This window comes from Danio rerio, chromosome 19 (genome assembly GCF_049306965.1).
Source record: "Danio rerio strain Tuebingen ecotype United States chromosome 19, GRCz12tu, whole genome shotgun sequence".
Taxonomy (NCBI): Eukaryota; Metazoa; Chordata; class Actinopteri; order Cypriniformes; family Danionidae; genus Danio; species Danio rerio.
In genome coordinates, this window is record NC_133194.1 from 25,326,202 (window position 1) to 25,347,449 (window position 21,248).

The 21,248-nt window shown below is 37.7% G+C and overlaps 2 protein-coding genes across 6 annotated transcripts in view; both read left to right on the plus strand.

Moving 5' to 3' along the window:
* The window catches only part of pkhd1l1.1 (PKHD1 like 1, tandem duplicate 1), a 75,604-nt gene extending 73,753 nt beyond the window's left edge, over positions 1–1,851 (plus strand). For 2 of the 3 annotated variants that reach the window (XM_073931020.1, XM_068215168.2), the window contains 2 exons: positions 1,024–1,177; positions 1,265–1,851. In XM_073931020.1, the coding sequence (XP_073787121.1) occupies positions 1,024–1,177; positions 1,265–1,479 (369 nt within the window). In that variant the 3' untranslated portion in view covers positions 1,480–1,851. The remainder of the gene's footprint in view (positions 1–1,023; positions 1,178–1,264) is intronic. The other variant, NM_001318128.1, reaches the window with a different exon arrangement.
* Positions 1,852–12,277: 10,426 nt separating this feature from the next.
* The window catches only part of pkhd1l1.2 (PKHD1 like 1, tandem duplicate 2), a 67,750-nt gene continuing 58,779 nt past the window's right edge, over positions 12,278–21,248 (plus strand). Inside the window, exons 1-12 of one of the 3 annotated variants that reach the window (XM_073931003.1) lie at positions 12,278–12,329; positions 16,873–16,993; positions 17,130–17,207; positions 19,045–19,189; positions 19,546–19,654; positions 19,756–19,813; positions 19,930–20,020; positions 20,105–20,158; positions 20,387–20,454; positions 20,532–20,574; positions 20,663–20,733; positions 20,836–20,946. In XM_073931003.1, the coding sequence (XP_073787104.1) occupies positions 16,930–16,993; positions 17,130–17,207; positions 19,045–19,189; positions 19,546–19,654; positions 19,756–19,813; positions 19,930–20,020; positions 20,105–20,158; positions 20,387–20,454; positions 20,532–20,574; positions 20,663–20,733; positions 20,836–20,946 (892 nt within the window). In that variant the 5' untranslated portion in view covers positions 12,278–12,329; positions 16,873–16,929. 3 annotated transcript variants of the gene reach the window in all.

Here is a 21,248-nt window from a genome sequence, read left to right on the forward strand (position 1 = left end):
GTGAGAGTGAATGTGAAATTGCTGAACTTGAAGTTAAAGTCATCCAAAATTACAGGAAATTCTTACATGAAAGCACTTCACGTAAACACCTTAATTATATTATTGTCTATTTAGGCAAATAACTAGATTACAGGTGTCCATGTAAGTGTAGTCAGTAGTGTCTTCGAATTAAGTGAAAGGTCTAGGAGGGCTGATTTGAATCAAAAAGGCATTTTTTTTGTCAGATGGCTCACCGGTTTGACTTTCATTCATTCATCGTCATTCATTTTAAAAATCACCTGGTCCATTTTATTCTTAAATGTTTTACTCGAACGCATAAACTCTACAGGTGCCTGATAGTTAGATGTGTATCTAACATTAATCAGATTCACTAGTGTACTGCATCCATGTTAGCACATCACATTTGATGTGGTAATTTCACAGTAGGAATACACACAGGCTCGAAGACTCGTTCTCGCCACCTACAGTGCAATCTGGCCAGGTATACATTCGCGCTAAAATATCAAGGTGAAAGTCATCATAGCTTGCGTAGAACAGAACTAGCTCCCAACTCAACTTTGAGAATAGATTAGCGTCTATATATTTTATCGCCTGATAAGAGTCTCGCGCTATAGCCGATAACTGAACACCACAAGTCTCTACCCACTGGCGTGCTTTTTGCTGATTAGCTGATATTGACTCTACTACAGTGCAGTGACTAGTATGCCCCATAGGTGGCAACGTAACAGCTGGCAAAAAAAAAAAAAAAACAGACCAAAAATAAAATGAAATTAAATAATTAAAACATTACATACACAAATCCGGGGCTCCTACTGTACACCTGGCCCATTCCATGAAGTTAAAACTTACATTGAAAAGGAAAATATTAATAATTGTAAATTATAACATTTCAGTAGTTCATAATAAAGGCAAACTTTTAATTCCTCCTTTTTTATTTTATTTTATTTATTTATTTTTTTTTTTCATTTTGTACAAGTACTATAATATGGCATTGAATGAAAAAGTGCATGTGTCTGTTTCCAGGGTGACTGTGTTTCTGTGGGAGTGACATCTCTGACCCTATCAGCTGAGCTCAAAGATGCTAATGGGAATCCAGTCGAGGGACTTTATGGAAACACAACCATTCCATTCAGTGGCTGTTGGGCAAATTTTACCGACTTAGCCATCTATACAAGCGGTGGGTTGATTGACACTTTTGCTTTTGGCAATATTTGTTTAATTACTGCTGTATTTACAATATCATCTCTTTGTACTTCTTCAACAGGTGATAACTTGAAGTTGGCCTTTACTTTGACTGAATGGAAGGCAGAATCCAGATCCTTTACCCTGAGTTCACCTACAACACCATCTAGTGTTGTTGTCACTACAGGTGATGATTTTCCCAGCATCTTTGACTCCAGTCCAGCCATCTCGACCCTGTCTGTGTATCTGCTCATGCTGTTCAGTGCTCTGCTCCTCCTGCTCCAACACTATGAGTGATTATAGGCAGTAAAGAGATGACACACAAACACACATACACACAAACACACACACACACACACACACACACACACACACACACACACACACACACACACACACACACACACACACACACACACACATTATGCTCATAATACATATAACATTGTCTTCTAATGATTTGACACTATCTATACTCTTCGGTTGTTTTTACATATGACCATTTTCTGTATCTGATTTTGGGTTTAAATAAGTAATTAAAATCAGTAAGATTTAACTAAGAACATTCAGAATATTAACAATACAAAAAAATCTATTCTTATTGTTTCACTTTGTAATATACATATTCAAATGCTTTGTATGCTCAATAAAATCATGTGCTGGCATGTTTTTTGACTGTTTTTGTTTGTTTTATTTTTGTTATTCGATTATTTTGATAATTTCTTGAAGTATGAAAAAATTTAAGATTGCCTCGAAAATCATTTTCTTTTTAAAGCAATGTTCAACAAAATAGTCTGACTAAAATGCTTCATTTAATGGGATAGTTCACCCAAAAATTTAAATTAAACCTAAAAATTAAAACACGAGGACCACTAGATGGAGTGCTTAGCACTCAATCCTCACCTATAGAATTGTGAGAAAATACTGTAAGTTATATTCAAAGCCTAAAAGATAAATTGAAAAATTGCTAAATAGTTAAATACTAACTAGTTTAATGACCCTATTTTTAAAGATGCAAATAGAAAATACAGGACATATGCACTTTACAAGAAATATCTAATTTCTTTAAATAATTTCAGCACATAATTGACATCATACACCAGGGGCAACGTGGTGGCTTAGTGGTTAGCACTGTCACCTCACAACAAGATGGTCGCTGGTTCAAGTCCCGACTGGGTCAGTTGGCATTTCTGTGTGGAGTTTGCATGTTCTCCCATGTGTTTGCATGGGTTTTCTCCAAGTGCTCCGGTTTCCCCCACAGTCCAAACACATGGATAAACTAAATAGGTTGTAGAGATCGGGTTGGCTGGATAAGTTGAGTTTATTCCCCTGTGACGACCCCTGATGAATATAGGGACCTTTTTTCTCTAGATTTTCTCACTAAATAGGAATTCACTACAACAGAGATCATTAAAGCAAAAAGACAAAAAAAAAACATAATTTTCATGCTGAAGTCAGGTTGCCGTCTAATATACTGTTACATGCAGTTTAGTGCATGCAGAGGTTGAATTAAGAGAAACAAATGTATTCTAAAAGCTTCCGTGTGTTTGATTTTTTTTTTGATCCACTGAGCAATATCTCAGTCTTGTCTATTTTTCTACTAAAATTTCTAGCCATTTTTTCTTAATAATCTTTTAGATATTATTACGTTTGACAGTTTGCTATAGTCTTGATTAAATAACTGATCATCTCATCGTCACAATAACAAATGAAAACTAACTCTGTTTTCTAACGATATTGCCATGAAGCAGCATGTTTCAAAAACAGCAGGGGGCCTAACACAGATCCTTGTGTGACTGCACACGTTACTGTGGCTACCTTGGATAATCTTCTATATTCAAAAGAACAGAGTAGGACCGGTCAAACAGGTACAGTAGGATTTACTGTAAACTGTGTTAGTGCTTATCCCTGAATGCCAGTGTAATTATGTTCCCGATTAAAAAGTATGGTGTAATCTATTGTGTCAAACAAAGCACTACGATTAGGTAAAACTAAGCCAAGCAGCAGATTATTTGTTGTTTTAACAAGTGCAGTTTCTATGGCACCTGAAACGTGACTGTAATCCGTAAACATTAGTTTTAATTATGGAGCACACCTAAGCAGATGCAACGTTTTCTATTTTAGACCCAACCAAAGATCTTGGTCTGTGTTTTGCATGTCATTTAGGATCCAGGCCCGTAGCCAACATGGTGAAAAGGCTGTTTATTTTATCTAAATTTTTAATCTCAAAAATTCTGTCAGTGGACAAAGGCAAAGGTAACTTGGACTTCTGTGATGGCACCATTAATTCTGAACAGCACTTTGTTTCCAGCCTTGCCCATGCATATTCCAGAAAAACTATTTAAAACCATATTCTGCACAGATTACAAAGACAATACTGGTACTTGACTGGTCTGCCTGCAGTCCCGACCTGTCTCCGATAGAGAATGTCTGGTGCATTTTAAAGCGCAAAATGTGACAAAATGTGACAAAGACCCTGTACTGTTGTCCAGCTTAAGACTCTTTTGCAGGAAGGATAGGACGAAATTACACCTGAAAAACTTCATCACTTCATCACTCTAAATGTCTTGTAAAAAGTTCCCAAAATGTCATTCCCCAAACATGTCATAAAAGGAAAGACAACATTCCAAAGGGTAAATGCTTTACTTTTACCACTTTTTTGAAATGTGTTGCAAGGACAAAAAATGGTATACGTGTTTATTTTGAAAAAAAAAAAAATCTAAATCACGAGAAACACATGAAATAATGATTGTTTTTAATTTGAGTTTTCCATACTGTCTTAACTTTTTCAGATATGAGACTGTACAAGGAAGTTAAATTATTCTTCTCACAGTTCAACCATTCAGACATTGCAAACCAAGTCGGACTGAAATTTGCTTATCTGTTGCCTGCTCTCCATGGAGCTCTGCTTTTATTCATCTATAAATACAACAGCAACAACAAAAACAAACTTATTTACCCATGTTGTCTTCTGTTTGATTGCAGCTGAAGCTGCTTAATTTTAGATGGTTTAAATTGAAATTGGCAAACCTCATTTTCATCACAGCAATCCCTATTGTTGTAATTGAAGATGCTTTTCATTACTATCCATGTGCTAGACACTGAAAATGAGGCTATTTACCCAATATATTAATATTACAGAAATGCAAATAGAGCAAAAAATATTTTAAATGTGTAAATATTTTGAGTTCCTCTCTGTTCTAACACCATTTTTAAACCAGATGCCTTCTCTCACAGGCCTGGGAAAGAAAACATTCAAAAGTTGGTTTGGAGCTTCTGTAAGGCAGCTACAAAGGCTATTTTATTCAGTAAAACATTAAGTGATAGTTTACTCTTTTAAACCGCCATATTAGGAATAATAACATGACCTGTGTGATCCATAGTAATGTCAACATCACAACATCGCATCGAACACGACCACTGTTGTAGTGCCACCACAACTGCGTGAATTTTGTATAGACCTGATTGAAGAAGCAACAAAAGTGACTGTTCATTGCAATAGGCATATGTATACCTATGGTACATATACTTGCATGTGGAATTTCACCTCTATTTTTCTTCACGTGCTGCAAAAAATGCTCTTTAGAAACATATCAGGCCCTATCATACACCTGGCGCAATGTGACGCAAGGGGCGACGTAATTGTTGTTTGCTAGTTTCAGGTTGGCGGAAGAGTCATTTTGACGTTTTGCTTGTTTAAATAGCAAATGCATTTGCGCTCATAGGCGTTGTGGTCTAAAAAGGGAGGCGTGTTAAGGCGCATTGCTTGCGCATTGCTATTTTGAGAAACTATAATAGTCTGTTCTATAGACCAGAACAAAGCCGGTCTTATTGTCCAATACAGAGGGCATTAGTTGTGCGCCTCACTTACACACTGATTAATACACAAAAGATTAATAGAAATACACAAAAATATTGAAAAACAATTAAAATATTAAGGATATATAAATGTTAGTGCTGTCGATCGATTAAAAAAAAAAAACAATTAATTGCGATTAATCACATTTAAAAGACTGAAACTTGTAATTTTGGCTATCGAATGTAAAATTAATGTAAACGCAAAACAAATACTATTTAAATTCAAAATATAATTCATTATTTGAATTTTTGTTTTACTTTTAACACAGATTTCTTCATGTAAACAACATACCCACAATAAACCATCAAGATCCTGGCTTGACAGCCATATTTATTACAGAAATTAAAACACAGGCATGTTAATGCCATTTGAATTTCAAAACAATCAATGGCAATAAAGAAAACATTGATTTCCATATTGGATTGGTGGACTGCAAAAAAATGGCAAAACACAAGTCTTACAGATATGGAAAATTATAATAATAATAATAATAAAGTATTGAATACAAACAATTGCACTCATTGCAGGGCTGGACGGGGACAAAAAAAATCGGCCCTGTCATTTTTGGCCAGAGCGGCCCACTACATCAATCAAAATGCTCCCCATCTGTGCACGCCCTTGAATTTGTTTACCAACTCCCATTCTATAAAAGCACAAAAGGCATATATAGGAAATAATGAGAGTTGACAATATAAAAACAGATTTTTTTTTATTTATTATTATAATAAAATTATAATCCACACTGGAAATATGGGTGCCTGTGTGTTTTGAGGGAGCCTAAAAAATAATGAACATAACAAAAACTGCCTGCTGATGCACACAGTTAATTTTAATTAATAAAATAAAGATAAATAAGAAAAGCAATGTGTCAGAGACCCTAAAAACTTGTTTGACTCAACAATGAAACAATAAACGAGGCTAAAAGATTTTACATTGTCAATCAAATGAACTTAAACAATTGAAAAATGCAACAAATATTTGTTTGAGCCCGAACTACAAAACTAAATGTAAAAAAAAAGTTGCTTAAGTTGCACACTAGTTTGGTCATGTATAAATATCATTATAACCATATTGTATAAATATTATTGTCACTATAAGCCTACATCATGCTGACGATCAAAAACACAATGTCATGATATTTCATGCGCTAGTCTTCTGTCCGAGTGCATCATAAAATACATGACTGACACTCCTCATAGAGCTTGAGAAGCAGACATTCTTTATCATTTGTAAAATAAAGACTTGCAGGTTAAGGAAACAGAGGAAGTTGACGCGGGCCGTGGTGCAGATTAAAAGTTTAAAAAAAGGTATATTTATATGGACAGAAATATGGCAGACGCAAAAGCCTGCTCTCCCAGCGGGAGACTGCCGGTCTGCCCCTGGCCACAACAGGAAAAAAAAAATTAACATTTTTTTTTTAACGCGTTAATTATTTCAAATTAATTGCATGCATTAACGCGTTAATTTTGACAGCACTAATATATATATATATATAGGATATATATAGTATATAAATATAAAGGATTAAAATATTACAAAACATTATTTTCTAGCCTACATAAATATAAACCATACTTTCATGCCTTCTTCATCTCGGCGGCGTTTTCTGTTTATTCGTGACAATTTGCTTTTGTTTATTGTTATTATTATTAGCAGTAGTATTTGTTATATCCATATTTATATTTGTTTTATTAAAAACAAGCTTAGATTTGCCCACCTGTCAGGTTTTAGACCATATGTGGCATAGCATGTGTATTAAGATATAACTAAGTTTTTTGAGCACACTTCGTTATTATTGTTCATTTATTCGTTTGCTGGAAATTAGAACTGAATTTAGAAATAGTCTTGAAACAAATCTTTGCGCTTAACAAATGAAATGAATTATTTATAGCCTAATTGATGTTTGTGCATCAAGGTTTCCCTATCTACTAAAGCGAAAGTGAAAGTAGATAATGAGAGGCCTTTTTTCTCATTCTCGTGCTGCAGATGGTCTGTTTAACTGTTTTCTTGCTAGTGACATGCTCAGTTCCCCTTCGGTTGGGGAACTTCAGTGCCATAGAGTGGATTGATTGAAATCCACGAATGGGAGGATTCGGTTCAGAAGCCGCTTGTCTGAAAGAGTATTGAACGGGCCAATGAATGCAATGAATTGGCAGCGTAAGCTTGCACAGGTGTACTTCATTGCCAATTATCCCAGCATATAAGCACACCTGGAGCGAGCAAACGCCATCCTTTTCGCTTCAGAGACTTTCTGATCGAGTCGATGAGGGTTCCTCCTGCTGTGACCAGCGATTCTGAGCGAACGAGAGCATTCTCCCGGTCCAGAGTGTGTACACGCAGCGGCAGACGGTCGAGCTGGGTTTCTCCCTTGCCTGGCGTTCTTTGGGTCCGGTCCTCCAGAGCGGTGCGTATAAAGTTGCAAACTTCACAGAAAGAGCAACACAGTCACGCAGCACGTCCTTTTCAGGACGGCGCTCCGACTGTGCGTTTCTGGATGCGGTGGTTTCCTGTCCTCGGATGATGGACACGGGCACTGCGTTACATGTCTGGGGGGTCCAGCATGTTAATGCGCTGCTCGCGGGCAGTTCATGTCGTCATTGCGATGCCATGACTGTTGCACAGTAAAGATCGCGGCTAGCCTTTGCAAAAGGGCGAACCACCCCAATTGTCCCATGCTCTGCAGCGGGCACTCGGGCAGATCTGAGGGTTTCAGCGAGAGATAATCCGTCGCCCGCTGACCTCCCGCTCCTCTAAGCGCTCCATCCAAGCTTTGGGCGGGGGAAGCGATCCGTCTAACAGATGGTAGCCCTTACGCCCGATGACACCGGAGACCAGACGTCCACCGCGGCATCGGAGGGTGGGCTTTCATTGTCCGATGATGATCCAGACCCGCTCGCCCCCTTCGGGCTGGTGAGCGCTGTCACTACGGATCCTGAAACGGACATGTTAGCCGTGCTTTCCCGGGCTGCTTCGGCCGTGGGTTGGAGATGGTTTATCCCCCAGCTCCGCGGCCGGACCGACTAGAGGGGCGTTCCCTTCTTCCCGGAGGTGCACAGTAGGCTCACGCGGTCTTGAAAAGCACTTTTTTCTGCTCGTGCTGTGTGTCCCTCCACCCTCACCACTTTTGACGGTGGAACAGCCAGGGGGTATGTGGCGATTCCTCAGGTTGAGTGCGCGATGGCGGTCAATCCGCGCGTCGCCTCTTCTTGGCGGGGTCCACCTCGTCTCCCATCCAAAGCCTGTAAGTTATCTGCCTCCCTCGGAGCTAGAGCTTACATAGCTGCGGGCCAGGCTGCTTCCGCCTTGCATGCGATAGCCACCTACCAGCGCTACCTAGCGCAGGCGCTGGCCGAGCTGCACGAGGTTGGGTCCAACCCAGGCTTACGAGCTTCGCACCGCCGCCGACTTAGCTCTTCGGACTACTGAGTCCGCTGCATGTGCGTTGGGGAGGACGATGTCCACATTAGTGATCCAGGAGCGCCACCCCTGGCTGATATGCGCGAAGTCGACAAAGTACGCTTTCTTGACTTTCCCTATATCCCAAGCCATGTTCGGCGACACTGTCTGTGAATTCACCCAGGAATTCAAGGCGGTGAGAGAGCAGTTGATGGGTGATGTCTTATCGGCGATCCGTAGCCCGCTCCGCCCGCCGTGCCATTCATACCTGCTCCCTGCCAAAGGCTACGAGAGCTGCTCCGCCCCCGCACACGCCTCTGGCGAAGCGAGCACGTCGGGCACCTCAGAAGCAGGCAGCCCCCCTGCTCGCGGGCATCTGCATACTCAATTTCTTGACGACTGGCTGATTTTTGCCCTCTCTCGGAGCAATTGATTATGCACAGAGACAAAGTGCTCCGGCACTTCCACCTGTTGGGGTTTCAGGTCAACCGAGAAAAGAGCAAACTCGCAACCGTGCAGAGGATCTCTTCTCTCGGGCTGGAGCTGGACTCGGTCACCATGGCAGCGCGCCTCTCCGGGGAGCGCGCTCAGCTGATGCTGTACAGTCTGAGAGAGCTCGACAGTAAAATTGGGGTCCCACTGAAACTATTTCAGAGGCTCCTGGGGCATATGGCATCCGCAGCCACTTCATGCCGCTCGGATTATTCTAAATGAGACCACTTCAGCACTGGCTTCACGATCGAGTCCCCAGACGCGCATGGCACGCGCGCGCACACCGAGTCTCTGTTACTGCGCTGTGTCGCCGCGCCCTCAGCCCTTGGAGCGACCCCTCGTTCCTACAGGCTTGGGTGTCTCTAGAACAGGCGTCCAGTCTTGTTGTCGTTTCAGCAGACGCTTCCAACACGGGCTGGGGGGCTTTGCATTGCGGGCATGCGGCTGCGGACCTGTGGAAAGGTACCCAGTTGCATTGGCATAACGCCTGGAGCGGTTGGTAGTGTTTCTCGCTCTCCACCGTTTTTTTCCGGTGCTGGAGCGGCAACACGTGCTGGTCAGGACGGACAGTACGGCGGCGGTGGCGTATATCAGCCGTATGGAGGGTATGCGATCTCGCCGCATGTCTCAGCTCGCCCGCCGCCTGCTCCTCTGGAGTCATCCGCGGCTGAAATCGCTGCACGTCATTCATATTCAGGCAAGCTCAACCGTGCAGCCGATGCGCTCTCACGGCAGCCTTACTTCCTGGAGAATGGAGACTCCACCCCGAGTCTGTTCAGCTGATATGGGCGCGATTCAGGGAAGCCCAGATCGATCTGTTGCTTCCCCCGAGATCGCTCATTGCTAGTTGTTCCTTACCTGACCGAGTGCTCTCGGCACGGATGCACTGGCTTACAGCTGGCTTCGGGGCATGCGCAAATATGCGTTTCCCCCAGTGAGCCTGCTCGCGCAGTTACTGTGCAAGGTCAGGGAGGACGAGGAACAGGTTGCTGGTTGCGCCCCTCTGGCTCAACCGGAGCTGGATGTCAGAGCTCTCCCTTGCGATAGCCCTCCCCTGGCAGTCCCTTCGAGAGAGCACCTACTCTCTCAGGGACAGGGCACCATCTGGCACCCTCGCCAATCTTTGGAGGTCTTTAGACGCGAGGAAGACTTAGGTAACCTCCGATTGCGGTGGCTAATACCGTCACTCGGGCTAGAGCCCCCTCCCCGAGCGCGCCTATGCCCTGAAGTGGAGTCTATTCACTGAATGGTGTGTCTCTCGCAGAGAAGACCTCCGTAATTTGCCAGATCAGCGTTGTGCTTTCTTTACGCCGAGAGAAGCTGGAGAGCAGGCTGTCGCCCTCCACACTCAAGGTTACGTGGCTGCCATCTCCGCTCTCATGACGCGGTGGCTTGCAGCACCGTGGGAACGCATAACCTCATCATCCGGTTCCTCAGGGGCGCTAAGCGAATTAATCCACCTCGCCCCCTCTCATGCCCTCTTAGGATCTCGCCCTCTCTACACAAGCCGCGTCAGATCCCCCCCCCCCCCCCCCCCCCCCCTCCTCCCTATCGGGATTGCACGCTTCCCAACGTACTGTCGTATTTTCCTAGAATTATCTAGATGCTCACGACTTCCCAAAAAATATATCTAAATCCGTAAGACTTCTGTCGAAGTAGGATAAATTAGGGCCAGGGACACGTTGGAGGACCGCGCCTCCCATGATGTGGGTGCCTCACGCTTGCTTGACTATCCCCTCATCGGGGGCGTTGGTAAGGTGCAGTCATTATGGCGCTTTCCATACTTCTCCCATTCGTGGATTTCAATCAATCCACTCTATGGCACTGAAGTTCCCCAAACCGAAGGGGAACGTTCGAGGTTACAGAAGTAACCCTTCGTTCCCCGTGGAGGGGAACGGAAATGCCATACTCCGTCGCCATAATGACTGTCCCTTAGCTGTTTGAAAGTCTCTTTAGCTTAAAAGGATGGCGTTTGCTCGCTCCAGGTGTGCTTATATGCTGGGATAATTGGCAATGAAGTACACCTGTGCAAGCTTATGCTGCCAATTCATTGCATTCATTGGCCCGTTCAATACTCTTTCAGACAAGCGGCTTCTGAACCGAATCCTCCCATTCGTGGATTTCAATCAATCCACTCTATGGCACTTCCGTTCCCCTCCTCGGGGAACGAAGGGTTACTTCTGTAACCTCAAACGTTTTTCCACTTACAAAGTCTGTCATGTAAATAGCAAATGCGCTATGGCGCATTGCAACTGGCTCTTAAAGGGAATGGGAGATGAGACTCTGATTGGTTTATTCTCGAAACACACCTATAACTCATTAAGAAAATAAACTCAACCCTTTTAGACCATGCGCCACTGCACAAAGCGAACTTTTCCGTCCTTGAATTAGCAAAAGTGGATTCTGACATGCCCTTAATGTGTTTGCGCCCTGCACTTTGCACTTTGCGCATGGATTGTTAAAATAGAGCCCAATATCTCAACTGTTGACATTAAAGTATCTAGCAACAGTATCTCGGTCCTGGCAACAGGGGGGAAGTTCCAAATGCAGCTTTTATTGAAAAGATAATGGCGACCCAGGCTCATTCTGCAGACCATGAAATACTTCCCATGAGGAAGGTATGTTTGCAGTTTTTGTTTACGGGAAACCACGATAGGCCGCTGTGTATGCTTTTGCTTATCTCAAATGTCTTGCAGGTGCCATTCAAGCCTGCCTTTGACAAAGACTGCTGTTGACTGACTGTTTGACTGACTAAATGACTGACTGACCGACCAATCGACTGACCCACCCTCCTCCTTCCCTAAACCCAACCAACTTTATCGATTGACCTATATGACCTATGACTCATAACACTAGTTAGTGTAACTAGTAAGTTCCATGATAAAGTTCCTGCAAAACTCATAATTTTACATGAGTAAATTGTAAGGGGAAAGGGTAAATAAATCCAACAAGAGATTTACCATCAAGACACATTGTTATATACAATGTTGCTTGGCTACTTTTCTATTGATAAAGGGCAACAAAACTTGATCTGGATCTAGTTGCCATAATTAGCGGAGCTGTGTCTCACCTGGTTGCCCACTGATCTCGTCATTGCCCAAAGTTGCCTGGCAACATTGCTTTAGGGACATCAAATATTTTCATATTCAGGTATAATTTGTATATCCAAGTTGACATACAGCACATTATTTTACATGTTTGTTTTTTTTTGTTTGTGTATTAATGTAGGATATTAGGATGCTGTTAGATAGCATCTCTCAATAATAAAAGACAGCATTGCACAGCATCACCTGACCTACAAAAGTGAAACAACAAAATGTTATCTCTTGACAACCTGTGGGCAGGTATAAAAAGACTGAGCTCTTAACAAATTAGTCACTGGTGAAGAACACTTAAACAGGTAAGTGAATCAAATTTATAAATGCTCTATATAAATGTTATGCTGTATAATAACCATATTCAAATACAACAACAAAAAAAGATGAACTGTTATATGCTCTCACAATTTTAACTAAATACAGAATATGTGCTCTAAAGATGCTGTGATGTATTAATGCAGCATTGGGTCAAATATGGACAATATTTCAAATTTAAATTAAATGACATTTTTGTCTATATTTGTTCCAGTGTTGGGTGAAAACAATCCACATTTTATATGGTGTAGAGTTTATTTATTTATTGGGGTTATGTCAATTTAAGCAGATTGATTACATAGTCTGTATTTATTACATTTTGTACTTTGAATATTGTTATCTAAAACTTTTGGGTTGTTTTAACCCAGCATTGTGGGTCAAATAGGGAAAAACCCAGCGGTTGAGTTTGTTTCTATTTGACACAACACTGATTAAAATAGCCCAGTATTTTTAAAGTGTTATGCTATGTTAAACAATATTTTCAAAACCACTAAAGTTATTTATTTTTTGTTTCAGTTTTGTTCATTTTAAAAGAACTAAAATTACGGCTAAGCCATCATCATCTGATGTACAAAGGTGAAATATAGAAAAAGCATTTTCTCTTCAGAACCTGTGGTCAGGTATAAAATGACTAACAAATAAGCCACTTACTTTTGCGGTTTCCAAGAGGGCTTTAACAGGAACTTAATGTGATTCAAAATTATGGTCTAGTTATACGAATATACATTTATATTCAATTTAAAGTAAAATTATTTTAGTTTTATTCTGTAAGCTACAAGATACATTTCTCCCAAATTTAACATGATACTACTTTTAGTTATAGATATCTTATAAATATCTTGTAAAATGTTATTTACTGTCATCATGGCAAAGATCAAATAAATCCGTTATTATAAATGAGTTATTAAAACTATTATGTTTAGAAATGTGTTTAAAAAAAAAGTCTCTGTTAAACAAAAGTTAGGGAAATAAATATTTAATAAATATATAATACTAATAATACTTCTGACTTCAAATATATATATATATATATATATATATATATATATATATATATATATATATATATATATATATACACATATATATACATATATATATATATATATATATATATATATATATATATATATATATATATATATATATATATATATATATATATATATATATATATATATATATATATATATATATATATGTATATATTCCAGAATGTAGCAGGATTGTTATTTTAAAATCATGCCTATTTTTTTAGGTGCTTTGCAGCTATAAAACAAGGTTCTAAAGTAGTTATTTCAAAACAACCTTTAACCTTTAAAAGGTGCTCTAGAGACAGATTCTGGAGGCCATGGTCTTTAGCCCGGTAGCCAACTCACAAACATAAAAATGCGGGTTCGATCCCAGCTTAGGGGTGCGTTTCCCAAACAACAGCATAACTTGTGGCTGAACTATTGTAGTACCATGCATCATTTGGGAAACGAACGATGTAGTAATTTGAATAGTTGAAAATACTACAATAGTTGCTCTGTCGCAGATTCACCGTTTGAACCATGTAAACCTCAACTCCTCGTAAAACCTCCATAATGAAGCTCTAAATGGACTGTACTAACAATGTCTTTAGAGAAAAAAAAAATTTTATGCAAATTACATTGTTTTACATACACATGCAGTAAAAAAATCCAATATTAGTTTTGGTAAAAACATGCATTTTCCATATTAATTGAAAATATATGTAAATAGTCATATATGGCCAAAGTTTCCTTAAACAAATAACGAATTTTATTGATACTATTTCATTTTCTAGTCTTAAACATGAAAAAACACTTAACTAACACATGTATTATCTCATATATAAATCATTACGCTAACGGTTGTAATTTACAGCAGGCAATTTATTATGAAAAAAAAATTCTAATTAATTGTAATTATTATCATTATTAATTTATTATTACTGTTATTGTTATTAAGTAGGATATTGTTTTTTAAGTCTACTTTTACAATTAATAATACAATCAATATGACACATTCAAATGGCATAAATGTTTTCAAAGTGCACTGTAAAGGGAGCACAATTGTCAATATAAAGATCGCAAAAACTGAACTGTAAAAATACTTTGAAAGCAAATTACACCTAAGAAAGATGACTTTAATGCTTTTTCCCTATTCCAAGTTTAAACACTCTAAATGAATAGGGCTTAGGGGGAATTTCTAGAAATATAACATAACCATGAAATATGCTTCTAACAACAGCTCCAGAGGTGTAGTTGAAAACGTACAAGTTTACCACACAGTTTGCAAATGTTCGTTCGTTGGAACAATGGATTTGGGAAATGACAAATCAAAGAAATATATTTGTAAAAACAGAAATTGCGACCTTGCTATCGATGCAAGTTGTTATCGATGGTTTTCAGAAACACACCCTAGGTTGGGTGCAGTAGGACCAGGGAGTTAGCCTACATTTACATTCCCTTAAGTCAAAAAACGAATGTCGTGAAGATTCGTGAAATTAAGATTTAAAAAGACATTATATAAGAAAAATCTTTGATTTTGATTGATATTTGATACACGAGTTTCTAAGACCTATATAATATCAACCTGATCAATACTGTTTAAAAACCTGTTGTATATGATGTGATACTTGTATTCTTTCATCCTAATATTCTTTTATTAAATAAAGTAACTAAAATTATTAAATTTCTTGATTGAAACTAAGCATAATTACTTAATAATCAATTTATTTTGTTGCAAAAAAATTGTGTTGAAAATCATGTATCAAATTTGATACAAGGTATAAAAGGAGCTTTTTTTTCCGAACAATGATGTCACATTTTTGTAATGTAATCAATATAATGCCTACTACAATGCAAACACACTGTTTTTGGATGATTAAATTAATATAAATAGTGACTGAAATACCATTTTAAAATAATTTGTGGGTATTTTTACAATAATTTATAATCGATAAACTATATTGATCAATTTATATGCATTTTTAGATGTCAAAAGAATAGAGGAAGATGATAGAAAAATCTTGAAAAAATGTCATCAGCATAATAGTCTTTGGCAATTAAAGTGACAGAGAGAAGATGAGGATGCATGGCCATGCATGATGATGGTCATTCAGACAGCAGTGATGAGGAAGAATATCAAGAAGAAAGTGTAGTCTAGACAAGCACAGAAGTAAAGGTCCCAACCACACAAACACAAAACACAAACACAAAACATAGTCAGAAAGCAGTCAGCAACTGGCAATGCAAAAATGAAAGAATACAGATGAAGAAAAATACAATATCGTGGTGCATTTGTTGAGTTCATTGCATCTGCTGAGGACTCATACCGACTGCTTTCTGACTGTGTCCTGTGTTTGTATTGTTGGGACCTCATCTACTTGTCTGGACTAAACTTTTTTCTTGATAGTCTTCCTCATTACAGCTGTCTGAATGACTATCATCATCATGCATGGCCTAAGGACTCCATCCTTCCTCATCATCTTCCCCTAACTGCTCAATAGCACTTTAATTGCCATCTATTATTATGGACTCTGTATATGTACAGTATTAAAATAGTTTGCTACTGATGAAATGCTATAGGACACTGGAGAACAAATAAACCTGCACAATATATTCAAAGATGGCAAGTCTATAAATACAGATGCCGAAGAAATTGAGAAATTCCTAGGCATGTACATTAACATGCGCCCCATAAAAGGTCAAGCTGCGGTGTGCTTTTTTAATGTTAGAAGGCATGATGCTGATCATTTTCCAACATGGAGAAACCTGACAGAGATAAAAACACTGCACCAGCAATGACTTCTCACTTCTGTGTACTGTGTAAATGTAAAGTGCATCTTTGCCTGAACAAGAACTGAAACTACTAGTACGCCTACCACAATGTGAAATAATAAAACACTGCAAAATGCTTAATGTAACAAAAAATAAAGGGATAAACTGCATGAAATGTTCTCTTTTGTCAAAAAGATAAGGGCAAATTTTTTCGTAATTAAAATTATCATTGTTTTGAGCAAAAAGTTGCACAAACGCCTGATGTATCAAATGTGATACAAAAAAAATATCATTAAAAAAATGTATATGGCAAATATGTTTTTTGTTTTTGCTTAATGGTTTAATAAACATCCCAGATCCAGAAAATTAGAATTTTCTGACTATTTTTTGACAAGTCAGGTTTTTTAAAAAAGAGAATTTTCTGGAAACCAAAAATCCACATTTTCAAAACATTCTGGAAACAAAAGTTGTTAGAAGGGTATCTAAAGAGTGGGAGATCATTCAATTAACGTGACATAACATAAGACCAATCTAATAGTATTCAGCAATGAAGAAATTTGATAAAAATTCTAATAAAATGTGATTTTCCTTGATAATGAAAATAAAGCTAAAATACATATGAACCATCATGTAAAGAATGCCTGTCTGGTTACTTAAATACTGATCATTATTTTCAAAATGTCAGATATGTTTGTAATGGACATAAACTGTTAATAGAAATTGTATGTGTATATTGTTTTTACAGAAAGGATACTTTTTAAGAGGCGTTGTTTTGAAGTGTGTGCACTGTGAGTCTTTCAGGATGAGGCATTTGCGCCTGCAGCTTCACCTGACACTCACTGTTTGCATTTTACTGAGTTCAGCAGGTAAGCGCTGGATGTATTTATTTTAGATTATATATTAGGCTGCTGCAGTCATTTGCATACGTTCACATCATAGTTGTCACCAAACACAGACATATTTATACAATATGAAAATTATTATTAGTCTCCATTCTGACAGAAGCACAGAGAGTCGACAAACTGATGCCTAAATATGGAAGCCTCAATGGAGGGACAAGACTGACCATATGGGGTCAAGGTATTAAAAAGATTTATTTTTTCAACATTCTGTTCTAATTGAGCACATTTTTCTTTTACAAAGCCAGTTTTTTTTTAAATACATTTTGTGAAATGCAGTGAATTTTATTTTTCTTTTATTAATTTTTAAATACTTTACTTTATTAAAGTTTATTTAAAGTTCAAAGAAATCATCTCCAGTGTTTTCAGCTGAATGCATTCTTTAAACATATACACATTTTGTTTTTGATGGCTTCAACACACTCCCAAATAATTGGGACAAATATTAAATTACAGTTAAAAATATAAATAAATAAATAAATAAAGTCCAAAGACATGCGAAATAAATGGCCGTAGTGTATGTGTTTGAATTTCTTCCATTGTTGGGTTGCAGCTGGAAGGGCCTCTGCTGCATAAAACATACGCTGGATAAGTTGGCGGTTCATTCCGTTGTGGCAACCCCTGATTAATAAAGGGACAAAGCCAAAAAGACACTGAATTAATGAATGAATATTCAGACTGAACAGCATTACATTGGTTTTACAATTGTACAAATGCTACCAGATGTCATAGCAAAGACATGCTACCTCAGTAAATCAATGCCTTGCTATTTTGTGGGCCACAGTACCTACAGTATAGGTTCTGCTGGTTAGTAGGCCGGTGTTCATAATGTTACAGCTCTTTGATGTAATATTGTAAAAAATTAAGAGAATCTAGAGACATCAGTCTGGGTAGAGCAAAGCAGGAAACCTGAGCAGAATGTGTGCGACCTTAGAGCTCAGCTGAATGGCATTGTGTGATAATAAATAAATAAAGTGTTAGTAGACTAGGTCCATTAGGTCCATTTGAGTATTAGTAGACTGTCTGCTTACTATCTGTTGGTACTGCTCCTTCAACAGACATTTAACTAACTAAAAGAAACTTTGCAAGTCCATGTTAACTTACACTAACCCTAACGCTAACTCCAACCTTAACCCCAACCTAACAGTCTACTCATAATTGAATGACAGTTGCAATGTTACTTAAATTCAACAAAGGGATCATCAAAAAAAAAAAAAAAAAAAAAAAAAAAACATCATGCCACATAGAGAAATTTCTCTGATTACACCAGCTATACAGCTGCAACATGGCTGCAAAAGCAAACAAGAAAACCCACAAATGTAAAGAAAATAATTTGTTTCTACAAACAAGCATTTGATTTATTACATTTATAATGCCATTAATGTGTTATAGCATTGATTTTCTTTTTCTTCTAAAAACATCTTTAATTTTTTTTTTTCAATTTTGCTAACGATAATCCCATATAATAACCCCTGCAAAACTATACCACAACATATTTTAAATTCTGAAACCATTATCCCAGTCTGTCAGAAAAGTCTGGTGGCAGGAAATTAGTTTTATACAGCTTTTCTGGAATAGCATCAATGATGTTTTCCGAATTAATTCTTGCAGGTGGGCCCACACATTTTACACTACGCCACTGGGTATAACGTTAATGTGGTTTTCTTGTGATCACATCCATGAAGCAGCTGAAGCATTGTAACATGTCAGTTTGGTTAAATAACGTCCTTGTAAAACTTGCATGTAAAATAATTAGCATGCTTCCAAAGAATTGCATTTTGTAATGTGAATAGTCCTTCGGCATTTTTGGAGAAGGCTGCAGCCATTAAACCTAAAATCGCTTTACATTTACAGAATAAGGTCTATGTGGTCAGCAAAACACTGGGGATATTTTATTGTGCCTTTGTTAATAAATGAAGCTTTTATCCATATTTTGAGTTTATTGCATTTTACAATATGTCACATAATTTTTTAGAATTGCTTGTGAAATGTATCTAATAGACATTTTCTTTTCTTAGGTTTTGCACAAGCCAGCCAGTTCAATCTCAATGCCAATGACCCAAACCTTGGCAACAAAGTCACACTGGTGTCGACCACAAGATCCATTACCTGTGATGTTGACAGAGATTCCTCTAACTCCAAGCAGATCATGTGTTACACAAGGTATTCAATCAATCAATCAAATCAATCAATCAATCAATCAATCAATCAATCAATCAATCAATCAATCAATCAATCAATCAATCAATCAATCAATCAATCATATCTTAAAAATAAGCAGGTTATAAACCAGTATTAAACGGTGTGAATTGTTTCTTACATTAACTAAACTAAAGTTTCACCAATAATTGACATGATATTTAATATATTATGTAACTAAAATATGAAAATATATGTTTGCAAGTTAACTAAAAAATTAATAGCCAATGGTGATTTCGTTGGTGAGGTTTCTGGCTTAATGTCATAACATGTTATGGCTCATGTTTCTCAGAGAAATGATTGTGTTTCATCATGTTCAGAGCTCTGCCAGAAGATAGTTACGGGGTGCGGGTCAGCGTGGATGGTGTGCCAATACCTTTCAGTAGCATTTGTAATGGAAACACATGGGATTACTGGTGCATATTCTATGTAAGATGGACTTTGATGTGCTTACTGAAAAACATTAGTACATATTTCTCAAAAAATAACAGTTTATTTAGCAAATAAAAATGCCCTGTTTGGTTTTACAGAGCCGATCATTCCGTACACCCACCATCCAAAGTATTAGTCCACTTTCGGGTCCCCCAGGTGAATATTTTTATTATTTTTCTGTTAATTGTCATCACTCTGTGTTACGATAATTGTTCAAAATGATACCTTTTATTACAACAATAATGAAAACTAATCAAATGCATGAATTTAAGGGACCGTGGTGACAATGCGAGGAAGAATTTTTACCAATGTGTATGGAAGTATGAGCACAAGTTCCAATGGCCTGGATGTGAAACTTTCAAGGTCCCAAAACATTTATTTATATATTAATATACAAATTATTTGAGAGGCATGAATTATGCTTGAAACTGTATTTTATTTGAACAGAGCTTACATGGGAGGCATGCCCTGTGAATTTTTAAAACCCAATTCAGAGGAAAAGTAAGTTTATCACAGTTATCATGACAATAAATCTATCTATCAATCTATCTATCTATCTGTATGCATGTATGCATGCATGCATATATATATATATATATATATATATATTTATATATATATATATATATATATATATATATATATATATATATATATATATATATATATATATATATATATATATATATATGTAATTTTATTTTTATTTTTTTCTTTCTTTCTTCTCAGGTATGGCCTTAAATTGGATAATGGTGAATGGGGATATATGAGCTGTAAGATGACTGGAACATATATTGGTGAGGATACATACTCATTTAATGTTTCATAATTCATTCAATAGACTTTTGTTATACCTCTTTGCTTTGTTTTTCAGGACATCATAACTTCAGTTACATTGTCAGTGGTGAATATGGGAGGTCAGAGAAGTTTCATTTCACTTTACTAAAATTGACATCAAAGTCTGCACATTGCATTACAACTAAAGACCTTGAACTTAATTAACAGGAGCTTGCCAGATTTTGGAGTTTTCAGCATCTCAGCATTGAACAAGCTTGCCATGTTCCAGACTTACGCTGGTATGAATAACAATACATCTCCTTAAATAATAATGTACATGTACTTGCTTTGACAAAATCTGATATTTTTGAAAAAAAATGTGCCTTGTTGGTCTGTTTCAGAGGTGACAGGAGTTTCTCCATCTGCTGGCAGCATGTTGGGCGGCACATTACTGACAATTCAGGGACAAAACTTTGATGAGACTGACCAACCAGCTATGGTCTTAGTAGGAGGTAAACATGTAGCCATTATTGTTAAATTTCACACCAATTGCTGACAGGGAGCAGCTTGTTTGTCTTACATTTTCAAAAATAATCTATGACCCAATTGCCTTGCAGTTGCGGTTTTAGTGTATATATCAAAGTTTATCAAATTTTACCAATTTCTCCTGCCATAATACTTTGGATTACAGTTATAGTCAGTTATAGTCAAATATATCATATCATATATCATATCATATATCATATATATATATATCGTCATGTTCAGAGTTGATGTGCTTACTGAAAAACATTGGTACATATTTCTCAAAAAA